The following is a 13,973-nucleotide window of genomic DNA, read 5'->3' on the forward strand; positions in this document are numbered from 1 at the left end:
TGATTTATTTTTGTTATTTCCATTGCAATTTCAAGGTGGTACCTACCTAGTTAGATAATAATCCTTAAGTTAATGCGTTTGCTTTTCTAAAAATTTGCACATAATACTTACTGGGGATAGGTCCTTACTCGTAACATCAGAAGACTGTCAAAGGTTATCAATCTTTAAGTTCTTCAAATAAGACCAACGCTGTACCATAATAATTATGAAACATCCTGTCCACATGGTAATACATATTACCAAATTTTGGCTGGGTTGTTATCATCTTACTTTTACAAACGTCAAAACTGACAAATTCCATACAAAAACACCGATTAAGGTTATACCTAGTTACGATTAAAGTGGTGCAACTCAGTCTAAAAATACGTACCTTCTCTATTTTGCTGACAGACTAAGTTAGAATAATAATTACTTAAACTCTGATTTTTAATTCGACGGAATTTTGACATTTCAGAAGTGTTGTCAACATTGAAACATTCCCATTATGAATGGAGAGCATTTTCACAAATTGAAAAATAATCCTTTGTTAAATTTAAGGTTTCACTTGAAAAACTAAGGCTTAAAAATGTACTGATCATTTCAAAATGGTTATTTGAATTTTTATTATCATATTTTTGAAGTTACAAAAAAAATTGGGAAATTATTTTTCTATTACTGGACTCCCTGGCCAATAATCCATGGGTTACAAACCTTTTTTATGAAAATCCTTTTGTCAATAAAATCTTAGGTTCATAAAATAACCAATTTAACAAGATGCCAATTTTATAATCCAAGTTGATTATGACGACGATAATGATGATTGATGATCAATACATATTTTCGTAAATGATAATATGTTGTTTTACTGTGTTAAAAACACGTTTTTTTCTATTTAAACTCTAAAATGTACATAATAATTAGTGTACATTGAATTGACACAACAAACAATAGTTCATTCTTGTAAGTTGTACTTGATGAAATTTCATTTCATATTATAGCCTGACCAGGAACATAAAAACCCTCGCCATGTTGCGGAAAACTAATGGTACTAATTTCTTTTAATGGCAACAGTAACTGAAAACTTCATTGACATGTCACCTTGCATGTCAGTCTATTGCTGTCAAAGTGTAAACAAACTTTATTTTAAATGTGCGCAATTAATTTTGTGAATGAAATTGCTAAAATCTTTTTATAGTCGTGAAAGAAAACTGGTTCACAATGTGTTAAAGTATTTGTCGAAGAGAAATACCAAGGGTTCGGACAATATTTTCATTGAATAATGTTTCCAACAAAGGTTGTCAAATTGACTGACATGTTTACCGTATAGTACAGTCCACTATGAAAATTAGCTGTGGTTTGTTTCAACTACCTATTTTAAAGTTTTTTGTCACTTTCTAAGTGTTGAATTTTATGGAATTGGGAAAGAAGTACCGAGTTTGAAGCGTTCATGAGCAAACATTGCAGTTGAATATTCAAGTTCTGAATTTGATTATTGATGAATAATAAAATAAATCCTACTAGCTCGATTGATGGTTTCATTTAATTTATTTAAACCAGGTTACCTATAATAATATTTTTTCGTTAATTTATGAAAATATCAAATTAGCCCGTAATCCTGAATCCTGATACATAAAGTTAGCCTATTAATTTAACACAGGTACGACTGTACTCAGTGTTGCACTATCAAATGCAATTGACGCGCCTCTATGCCAGGGTTTTTATGTTCCTGGTCAGGCTATATTTATTAATAATTCAAAGCAAAAAAGGCTTATTACATCTGAATTGTCAAAAAATGACAGCTGTCAGAATTCCGTCGAATTAAAAATCGGACTATAGGTCATGCAACGTGAATTCACACGATCACTCACTTTCTATGGGAAAATAAAAATAACCAAGTAATGCAATAATTAGGTATTTAGATTAATATTTGTTTTACAAATTACTTATAAATATCTGGAAGAAAATTCTTCACTAGCTTTCGAGACATGACTTTCGGTAATATACAGGGTGTTTGGTGGAAGGTTAGACAAACTTCGTGGGTGTAAGGTCATTTTAAGAATACAAGTTCGCCCATTTGTCTCTAAGTGGGCTACATTTTTTTCATTGATATTTTTGTTTTTATTTATTTTTTTCTGAAATTTGACCTAAAAACTGCTTCAATTTTTTCTCGCGTATACACCTACGAAGTTTGTCTAACCTTCCGCCAACACCCTGTTTACACCGATTTGGTAATTTTGGTATCGGCCGATTCTTCATACAAATTAAAATCGGGCCCAACTATCCAGTCTCATCTGTGCAACTATCGGCCATCTATACTGCGCCTAGGCCCCTAGCGGCTAATTTCAAGAACTAAAATTCAAATAATTTTTTGACGTACTCGCTAGCGAGCATACCTAACGTAAACTCATGGTAAGCACACAAAATGTAATGATGTTCCAAAATTAGCACGTCACACTGACACTGCCGGTGGCACACACTGGCCTGTATCTATACCTACTAATATTATAAAGCTGAAGAGTTTGTTTGTTTACTTGAACGCGCAAATCTCCGGAACTACTGGTCCGATTTGAAAAATTATTTCAGTGTTAGATAGCCCATTTATCGAGGAAGGCTATAGGCTATACAACATCACGCTACGATCAATAGGAGCCGAGCAATAATGAAAAATGTTGCGAAAACGGGTTTTCACGCGTACGAAGTCGCGGGCACAGCTAGTAAATGTATAAAGAAGCTGAAAACATTTAATTTTCGGATAGATCTGCAAGCAAGATATTATTGATACTGTTTGATAGAGCTCGTGAAGCACTTTCACGGTCAGTAGGAACCAGTTTTTAATCGGGGGTAGGTCTTGCTTACGGCATCATCAAGGAAGCACTTAGTCATAATCCGGCACTGAATATGTTAGCGGAATATGGTGGTTTTTTTAGGTCCAAATCTGGAATCTGGTCGAATTTTGCTTTTAATCTAGCGATTTAATAAAATCCGAGGTGGCAACACTGCTTACCTTTGGTGTAAGTGTAACTTGCTAATTTTGGGACACTCGATGGGAAAGGGAAGCGTTATGTTCAGAATTTTTATTTTTTCTAAAATTTGTGTTTATTCGACTAAATAATGTGTATGGTTGATTAACCATTAGGTAACTTTATTTACCAGATATCATTTATTTACTACCATTCAGGTTTCTTTCCGACGATCGAAACAATCTTCTATAACGAGTAAGGCTTCTTAAACACGAGCGGCTCATAGCCGACCGGCAGTGGCAACGGCAGCTTTTGCCACCTTTTGGCGGCAGCTGTCGATGGCAGCCGTCGCCACGTCGACGACTGCCGCTGACAGGTGGCGTTAACTGCACTTGTAGCTTGTCGCATCCTGTACAAAGAGACAGCTACAACTGCAGTTAACGCCACCTGGCGTCGGCAGACGTCGACGTGGCGACGGCTGCCGTCGACGAGTTGACAGCTGCCATTCAGTGCCATTGCCACTGCAGTCGGCTATGAGCCTCTCGTGTATGGGTCATTCCACAAAAATATGTCAACTCTTAGTCCGCGCCACATTTCACATGGAATATTTGTTAATATTTTATTCCAAAATCGTTAAAATAACAGCTCGCAATGTGTTTTATTCATCACCCATTTTTATATTTTTAAAACTATTTTTAAAACATCTTAAATTCCTTTTAAATGACCCAAAACGTCATTCCCTAGGCGTGTCCGTACTCCAAAAGTTTGTGTTTTGGAACCCGTATTTACAGAAAAAGAGTCCACAGCTTTTAGCGTCATTCCCTCGCCACCCACTGATTTTATAATTTTGCGCTTTATTATGTATTTAGAGTGAATGACATTTTATTAGTTGAGTTTAAACTACGATACGAAGTTATCCTCAGACCATACTGGCTTTGCGGTAGCCGTTTTTTGAATTAGTGCAAACGTGCCAGTTGTTGCGGAAACATGTGTTGATTCAGTCACTTCGTCAGTTCCTAGTTGAGTAGCTTTATTGATTACAATAGGAAATTGTATATAATTTAATAGTATTTACGTGTGGTTTTTCGGCTATTTTCGGCTCATCGTATTAAGCATCTTATAATATAAAGTTAATCTGCATTTTTGTTAAGTTTTACTCCAAATCGTCAGTCCCTAGACCGTCAGGCCCTAGCTTTAAACGGCGCTAGGGACTAAGTTACTAGTTAGGGAGTGACGTTTTTTATATAGTGATTATGACAAAACATCTACATTAAGTATATTAACTTATCTATAAATGTTAAGGTTATAAGTTTTGTGGTGGACTGCAGTGGACTGTATGCGTTTGTGTGTGTTCGAGAGCGCTGACCGGACGATGATGACTGCCGTTGAGAGCTTGCCCTTACTATGTCAGGCGTAGTAGGTGCTACTTGCAGGAATAAAACCACTATTTCACTTGCTGAGACTTCTCGCGTTTATTATTCGCTTCCTTTTCTCAGTTCTTGCTTCTTCAGATCACTTGTTGCTTGGAGCACTTGTTCTCTGAACTGAACATAACATCTGAACACAACATAAAATAAACTTGTCTCCCGGAGCGCCTCGCTCCGTATTTATAGGGCCCCGGGCTATATCCATCCCTTTCTCTCCCGATATTCCTGTCTCTGTCTCTCATGTTCTGGACCATAGTTCTGGAATGTTCGAAGCGAGAGGTCCGATATTGCCGTCCTGTTTCTTTTTCTCTCGAATATTCCAGAAGTGTGTGGAAGAGTATTTGATGTGCAAGCGAGATGAGAGATAATGTGAGAAAGAGATGGAATGTTATTTATACCTAATCGACTCTAATTGATTATTTTACAACATTTTCTGACTGTTAACGTTGCTAATCAATTCTAATTAATAAGTTAGCGTATTTCCTTGGTCGACGTCGCTAACAAGTTTTATACTTTATTAAAAGTCTATAAGAACACTAAAAGATAAAAGGGTCATTCCATGAAAATCTGTATATTTTCGACGTCATTTTGTCCCAAACTTTTTTAAGATGCTTTTGAATACTTTATTAGTGTAAATTATAGTTTATTTATTAATTATGTTATGTCTAAAAGGGCCAGTCACTTTATGCTTTATTTTAGGAGAAATTATAATTTTTAATTTTTTCATACTACATTACTCCTAACTATATGACTTTTAATAAAGTATAAAACTTATAACCTTAACATTTATAGATAAGTTAAATACTTCATATAGTTGTTTTGTTATTATCGCTATATAAAAAATGTCATTCCCTAACTAGTAACTTAGTCCCTAGCGCCGTTTAAAGCTAGAGCCTGACGGTCTAGGGACTGACGATTTGGAGTAAAACTTAACACAAATGCAGATTAACTTTATAATATAAGATGCTTAATACGATGTGCCGAAAATAGCCGAAAAACCACACGTAAATACCATTAAATTATATACAATTTCCTATTGTAATCAATAAAGGTACTCAACTAGGGACTGACGAAGTGACTGGATCAACACATGTTTCCGCAACAACTGGCACGTTTGCACTAATTCAAAAAACGGCTGCCGCAAAGCCAGTATGGTCTGAGTATAACTTCGTATCGTACTTTAAACTCAACTAAATGTCATTCACTCTAAATACATATAAAAGCGCAAATATATAAAATCAGTGCGTGGCGAGGGAATGACGCTAAAAACTGTGGACTCTTTTTTAACTAAAGAAAATCAAATTATTGTTTATTGAAACTGCAAAATATTAATAGAATTTGGTGTTATTCGTTACTTAAAACAAAGGATGAAGTTGATGTTTCTGTTAATATGGGTTCCAAAATACAAACTTTTGGAGTACGGACATGCCTAGGGAATGACGATTTGGGTCATTTAAAAGGAATTTAAGATGTTTGAAAAATAGTTTAAAAAAATATAAATAGGTGATGAATAAAACACATTGCGAGCTGTTATTTAACCATTTTGGAATAAAATATTAACAAATATTCCATGTGAAATGTGGCGCGGACTAAGAGTTGACATATTTTTGTGGAATGACCCAAAAATAAGTTGTACCTACCATTCGTAGTTTTGTGTAGGTACCTTGGTAAATGGGAAAATATTCGGTGACTGGTATTTTATTTTAACTTCAGTGACAGTGTTTAAACCGTCTGCTAAAAATATATAAAAACTGATGCAATAAAGGTGCTTTACATTATATCGATAAAATAAATTCATTTTTTTAAATGGCTGTGATAAAAGCATAACTTAATGTGATCAAGGTTATCCGGATAATAATATTAATAAGCTACTTATTGAGCTCGATTTCTAAATTGTTAATTATGTATGTTAGTAATATAGGAAACGTCTACTACTTAGATCGGGAATGAAAAGAAAATAAATTGATTTTATTTAAAATTTTGTCATTAATTAACAATTTTGAATCGGAACCAATTTCAAAGCTTTTGATCAGCTCGGTTTACTACTTTTATGTATATTATCATTGCCCATGTAATTGAGAGAAATAAATAAATGGACACAGTTTGAAAACTTGTTTTTGTTAAGTATTCTTACATACCTTACCTATGAAGATAACCTGCTCATTTGTATAAATACTTTGGTTTTACCAAAGTATTTATACAAATGAGCAGGTTATCTTCATAGGCTTTATTAATCCAAGCTTCATAGAAACGCACCGAGCGCGGTTTATATGTGAGTGCGCCGATACGGTTCTACCTTTTTTCGCAGAACTTTTTTAATCATAATTTTACTATGCATAACAACTGATGGCATAATCTTCTTTACGCAGAAATTCGTTAGGCATACACTCATTTGGTATACATTTAAAACTAATAATTTTGTAAGGCAGAATCATCTTTAGGCATAACTTTAATATCCCGAATAATTAAATAGCAGAACCATCACATCGCAGAAAGTTCTTAGTCAGAATCGTCTTTTGGCATACTATTAAAGGTAAAATGTTTATTCTCCTATCGCATTATTAAGGGTTGTAGGGATGAGGTGGAGGGAGAGAGGGGGGTAAGGGAACTCCCTTGTGAATGGGGGAGATCAGAAACTTAGTTTCTGAAAAAACTGAAAATGAAATTTTGAGGTTAAGTTGCGTTTTTTGGGTAGTTTTTATTGGAAATCAACTATTTATGTACGCGATTCTAGACTTATCGCTCGGCGGCCGCTGCCGCGGCGCGGCACGTTCGCTTCGCTCGCTGCGCTCGCTCGCTCACTCGCCTTCACGCTGTGTAAAGTCGCAAGTCTAACCTAAACTATAGCTTTGTTGTCCAACAAGTTTTTTAACACTTAAGGACTCGCTAATGGGTCTAAAGGACCCAGTTCTTCAATATTTGTGTAATAACTTTTAAAGTTTGATGTTTGCGATGTTGTCGCTCTTAGTACCTTTCCACGACATTGTAGCACAGCCAATAGCGGTCATAATCGTCAAATAGCCCACTGCATGTGATTGCTACAGACGAAAAATGTGTTTTTGAGTCCACTGGACCCGGTAAACAAAGTGATTTTTTAAATGTTCTATACAAATTTCTCATTAATTGTTAATGGGTCATTCCATAATAATCTGTATATTTTCGACGTCATTTTGTCCGTAACTTTTTTAAGATGCTTTTGAATACTTTATTAGTGTAAATTATTGTTTATTAATTAATTATGTTATGTCTAAAAGGGCCAGTCACTTTATGCTTTATTTTAGGAGAAATTATAATTTTAAATTTTTTCATACTACATTACTCCAATATGACTTCTAATAAAGTATAAAACTTATAACCTTAACATTTATAGATAAGTTAATACACATAATGTAGTTGTTTTGTTATTATCACTATATAAAAAACATCATTCCCTAACTAGTAATTTAGTCCCAAGTGCCGTTTAAAGCTAGGGCCTGACGCTCTAGGGACTGACGATTTGGAGTAAAACTTAACACAAATGCAGATTAACTTTATATTATAAGATGCTTAATACGATGTGCCGAAAATATCCAAAAAACCACACGTAAATACTATTAAATTATATACAATTTCCTATTATAATCAATAAAGCTACTCAACTAGGGACTGACGAAGTGACTGGATTAACACATGTTTCCGCAACAACTGGCACGTTTGCACTTATTCAAAAAACGGCTACCGCAAAGCCAGTATGGTCTGAGGATAACTTCGTATCGTACTTTAAACTCAACTAAATATCATTCACTCTAAATACATATTAAAGCGCAAAATTATAAAATCAGTGCGTGGCGAGGGAATGACGCTAAAAACTGTAGACTCTTTTTCAACTAAAGAAAATCAAATTATTGTTTATTGAAACCGCAAAATATTAATAGAATTTGGTGTAATATACATTTAAATAGATTATTCGTTAATTAAAACAAAGGATAAAGTTGATGTTTTTATAAATGTGGGTCCCAAAACACAAACTTTTGGAGTACGGACATGCCTAGGGAATGACGTTTTGGGTCATTCAAAAGGAATTTAAGATGTTTTAAAAATAGTTTCAAAAAATATAAATGGGTGATGAATAAAGCACATTGCGAGCTATTATTTAACAATTTTGGAATAAAATATTAACAAATATTTCATGTGAAATGTGACGCGGACTAAGAGTTGACATATTTTTGTGGAATGACCCTAATAGGCAAATCATAGTAGTTTACGAAAATAAACAAGGTATTTTTTTAAATAATTAATTACAAAAATTTTCAAAAATAACCTTCATTTTGCCAAAAAACCTTCAATTTTTTAAATAAGTTATTATTTTAGAAAAAGGCAATAAATATGACTATTTGGTTTATTATTTTATCTTTGTTTATATCATATTAATATCCTTCTAATAAAGTAGTTTTCACTTTTATTTAAGTTTTTGAAAAATACATAGGATTTTATATACTGGGTCCACCGCACCTACTACTTGTGGGACAGCGCCCCGATTGCGCTAAATAAATATTTTCGACTCTAGTCGATTAGTTCGTTCGTTCGTTCGTTTCAGCCGAAAGACGTCCACTGCTGGACAAAGGCCTCCCCCAAGGATTTCCACAAAGACCGGTCCTGCGCCGCTTGCATCCAGGTACTTCCCGCGAGTGTCAGTGGGCGGGGCACATAGCTCGAAGAGCTGATGGCCGCTGGGGCAGGAAAGTTCTTGAGTGGCGACCACGAGCTGGAAGACGTAGCGTGGGCAGGCCTCCCACTAGGTGGACCGACGATCTAGTCGATTAGTAGTATAGTTCCAAAATACTGAACTGTCCTATCGATGACATTGACAGCGGGGCGCCACCGTCAATACCGAATCGCTGGTTCCGATTTTTGCCATGTTGGAAACCATAAAGTTGAACGATGGTAGCGCCCCCCTGTCATTGAGTTTGGCGGGACAGTTCAGCGTGGGTCATCTATAGCAGATTTTTCAAACAAAAATCTGCTGTCTGCACGTCATATCCGTATCGCGGTGTCGCTTTGACAGCTATAAATGTAGTTCAAAGTTCCAACGATACTGTAACGTAAACGAAATGCAATTCTGCGTCTTTGTGTAAAAACTGAGCCCCGATTACGGTAATTTTTAACGTCAACAATCCAGACACGCTTCTCGATTCTGCGATACGATTGGTCGTTCAACAGCGTACGTCAGCTGTTTTGACCAATCGTATCGCAGAATCGAGAAGCGTGTCTGGATTGTTGACGTTAAAAGTTACCGTAATCGGGGCTCTGATAGAAAGTTAGAACTAAAGCTACTTTTTCTCAAACGCAAGTCAAACGCCTCACGAGCATTTTTTGCTGTTTTTAGTAAAAAATAAGGTGTTCGGACTTTTAATGGAAAGTGCTAAAATCCGTTGTTTCGCCTTGGTTTGCGCGTGAACTAAAGTTCAACGATAAACCGATACCGAATTGCACATCAGCTAAAATAAAAATGGAGCGTTACTGGAGTTTGGACTAGAGATGAAACGCGAATGAATTAGTACCTACACACCTAATCTACCTACCTATTTCTTATTATGACTGTAATTATGTAAGTAGTAGAAAACATTAGAAATTGTTTATATACCTACCTACCCTGTGTTGTGGCATTGAATGCTCAATGATAAAAATAGTACACGTCATGATACACATCTCACTCACTCTGTAGTGAGAAATATTCTAAAAATAAAAACGTCTGTTCCTTAGTGTACCTACTCGTGTCTATGGGTGTAAATAGGAAGAAAGTATATTTGCGTTTTAAATTACTTGTGTTATCCTAGGTAAACACGACAAAATTATTACGAACACCAAGGTAAGTTTTATTGTTAACGGTTTAACAATACTCGTAGGTACTTAAATGAAAGCTTGTGCAATGCGACGGGCTTTTATGAGGTTATCTGCAGCAGCAAATAAGTACCTCTCACAAATCTGTTTTTAGAATAGATATGTTAGTTAGATTTTCTGTTCCCAAGTTTGTTGTTAAAATAACTAATCACATAACAACTCGTACCTATTTATCTACCCACAACGTATTAATTTTCATTATTTTGACTTCAGGTAGGATTTCATTTTACTTTTCGAGTTTTTTTTCATTTTCAGGAGGATTATTATAATATTATGTCACGATACAAGCAGCCACCAACATTAGAAAATCTGGCTATAAACAGCCTGGGCGACTGGGTGGCATGTCAAGCTGAGTTACAAATGAAACCATTTCTTGCACTGTCGCACAGAGACCCGGGTGCAGCTTACGAGGCATTAAGCAAAACGGTGGACCGATTACGATCTATTTTGGAATACAATGTACCGTGGATGCTTCACGACGTCCTAGCAAAAGAAGCCATTAGGGCGCTGTCGGAACTCATGGAAAATATTAAAAAGTCATTTGGATTTCGTAGTGCTATGGAGAAATTCGCAAGTAAAATGAATATGGTTGTAAAAATGGCTGAAGTTATTTTTACAAAATACTTAACGTTTCTCTCAATAGATAGAATACCAATAAAGTTGCGCTCTGTGTTCTATACCAAACTGCATTTACTCACAGGACTTGTTTATCTGAACTTAGGATCATTATCTGGAGGATGGAAAACAGCCGATTTGGAGGGATCTATCATTCAATCTCTGAAAGAATTACACTGTCTCAAATATTTAGTTATTAATTATGATTGTACAGATAACATATTAAAATGTGTGGTAGACAACTGCAAATTGATGGAAAAGTTGGATTTGTCTAGTTCCGGCAGTATAACGAATAGTAGTATAGACATCATTGTTAAACTTAAGCTTTTAAAGAGTGTTCAGTTATATAGAACATTAGTGTCATTAGAAGGGTTTGCAAATTTGCTTTTGAATTGCCACAACTTAGAAGATATTGGCCGATGTGACAACATTGGTAAAGTCCTCGAATACATACAAAGCTATATTGACCCAAGCAAGACATTTAAGTTAAGAATGTACGTCAGTCGATATGCGTCTGGAAGTCATTTACAATTAGCCGTACAAATGTGTCCAGAGATCAAGAGTATGACGGTTTACCACAATACGTTACAGAGCGACCTCATGGTTCTGATTGGTTTAAAAGATCTACGAGAACTAAAACTGCTATCATGCGACTTTTATGCTGATCAAATAAAACAAGTTCTTCAAGTGAAAGGATGCAACATTAGCAATTTGCACCTCGAACATGTAGATCAAATTGATCTTAACGCATTAATGTACATTAGTCAAATGTGCCCCCTTCTTGAAACTCTAACGCTTTACAACTGCACTTTGATTCAGCATACCTCACTCTATACCAAAAAGTTAGACATCCTGCCATTCAGAAATTTAAAACGCATTACATGCGTGGCTACGTGTACTGAAGAACATTTATTATTTATTTTAACGAATTGTTTGAACATTGAATTTATACATATTGGGACAGCTATACAGTTTACAGATGACTTCGTACTTAAAATCCTCAATATAAATCCACTTTTGTATTTAAAAGAACTGCGCATAATGCAGTCAGATTATTTAACGATGACATCTGTTGATAGAATTATTCATAGTTGTATCAATCTAGAAATTTTGGTTGAGTTAGAAAGTTGGACTTTGCTAACAGAAAGTGACAGAGAATATGTAAGAAATTATATTAAAATCAATAATTTTAATATAGATACGGCACCGATTAGAAGGTACGACATTTGATTATTAAGTAAGATGTGTCCGTTTGTGAGGTAGGCGTATATTACTATTTTTAATGGGTACCTGCGAGTATCTACACTCCTTCTAGTGAAGTACCTAATTATCACCACTAAATAATGATTATACCGATGTCAATAAATAAATAATAAATGAAGGATAAAAATAGATTATTTATTTAGGTATTATACCTAACTACCATAGCATAATGGATACGATTGTAATGTTACGGTAAATGTGATAAATTGTAAATTATGTAATAATTCATGTTTCATGTAGGTACACGTATAAATAACAGGGTCATTCCATAAAAATCTGTATATTTTCGACGTCATTTTGTCCGTAACTTTTTTAAGATGCTTTTGAATACTTTATTAGTGTAAATTATTGTTTATTAATTAATTATGTTATGTCTAAAAGGGCCAGTCACTTTATGCTTTATTTTAGGAGAAATTATAATTTTCATTTTTTTCATACTACATTACTCCTATATGACTTCTAATAAAGTATAAAACTTTTAACCTTAACATTTATAGATAAGTTAACGTAAGTGCGCCTATTAACGACCCCCCAAAATTTGTATTCTATTACCGCCCTATTTTTCTTTCTTTCATAAAAGACATAATAACAGGTTCCAGAAAACACGTTACCTAAAAAATATCTAGATATGTTTATTGACTATCAAAACGATTAAAGTTTGTGTTCGTAAATAACCAGTAAACGGAGTTATTTGACATTAAATGGGACGCGCCCGCAACGGACGCACTTTTCATACTGACGCGCTCCCAGCTACTTAAGGTGCACCTTGTTATTAATTAGCGATTTTAACACATTTAAAATGAGTATACCAACATGTTTTTGCATAACAATATTAATACGTACTTTAGTTTCCTTAGTAAACCCTCAATATAGCCCTCTCGCTGTATTTTTGTGGATTAAATACAATTTTATATAAGGGCGGTAATAGAAACACTTTTAATAATTTGGTTCCTAATAACGACCCATGGCGTTGTTAGAATTTTGATAACGTTTTTTATTTTGGTATTTATATCTTTAATTACGCATTTAACCTCCATTTAGTTATCTTGATCGATTCATAAGAATATTTCACATAATTAAATCAATTAACGCCATACGTTAATTGTCATAGGTTTGGCATAAAACTGCAATGAAAATTAAAGAATATCTCTAATAATGTATGACAATAGATTTTATAAAAGCCTGTTAAATTCTAATTAGTACCTATTTGATTTAAAATAAAACCTAATAAAAATGATACTTCACTGATCACGTCTTCATTAAAGTAGATATTTTAGCTGGTTACTGTTTTTTTTTACGGTCGGTAATAGAATAAAGTAATATTCATACTTAATTCTATTACCGCCTCATAACTATAACGCCACCTGCGAAGACTTATAAGCCTGTATTTTGTATATAACTAACATTTATGACATGACACCAAACCAATCATGCGTTATCACAACTACTATGTAACTTTTTAAGATCTTTTGAATAATAAAAAAATCATTTAAAATAATTATACAGTGTCCAATTGTTCATAGTTTAAATTAAAATACACAATTACACACAATTAAAATCAATCAAAAACTAATTAAAAATTATAGTCAAATTAAAAATAAAAATAAAATGTTAGATGAAAATTAAATTTTATTAAAACTCAAATACAGTTTTTTAAATAATGACCCCCACTACTCACTAGAACACCGGGTACCGCGTAATCAAGTATAATAGAGGAATTTATTATTCTACTATTTCTGCTTGATTATTTATTTATTTTCGAGAAGCGTGCCTTTTCTCTTTTAATAATATAAAAAAATGAACTTGAAAAAAACAAAAACAAATTTAACTAAAACTAAAAGCAAAACAA

At 34.2% G+C, this 13,973-nt stretch overlaps 1 protein-coding gene and 1 long non-coding RNA gene across 2 annotated transcripts; both read left to right on the top strand.

The window, feature by feature from the left end:
* The first annotated feature begins 1,722 nt into the window (after positions 1 to 1,722).
* On the top strand, positions 1,723 to 6,468 carry LOC135087944 (uncharacterized). The gene is made up of 2 exons (XR_010260933.1): positions 1,723 to 1,815; positions 4,997 to 6,468. It is a non-coding gene; the product is annotated as an uncharacterized LOC135087944 (long non-coding RNA).
* Positions 6,469 to 9,708: 3,240 nt separating this feature from the next.
* Positions 9,709 to 12,365, top strand: LOC135088329 (uncharacterized). The gene is made up of 2 exons (XM_063983181.1): positions 9,709 to 10,214; positions 10,502 to 12,365. Exon 2 carries the CDS (start codon positions 10,520 to 10,522, stop codon positions 12,089 to 12,091), a length of 1,572 nt encoding a protein of 523 aa, XP_063839251.1. The 5' UTR covers positions 9,709 to 10,214; positions 10,502 to 10,519; the 3' UTR covers positions 12,092 to 12,365.
* The last annotated feature ends 1,608 nt before the right edge of the window (positions 12,366 to 13,973 follow it).

Source organism: Ostrinia nubilalis, chromosome 3, assembly GCF_963855985.1.
Source record: "Ostrinia nubilalis chromosome 3, ilOstNubi1.1, whole genome shotgun sequence".
NCBI lineage: Eukaryota > Metazoa > Arthropoda > Insecta > Lepidoptera > Crambidae > Ostrinia > Ostrinia nubilalis.

Excerpts from the sequence above, each read along its gene's own strand:
- LOC135088329 (XM_063983181.1), top strand. The coding sequence starts at position 10,520 with ATGTCACGATACAAGCAGCCACCAACATTAGAAAATCTGGCTATAAAC.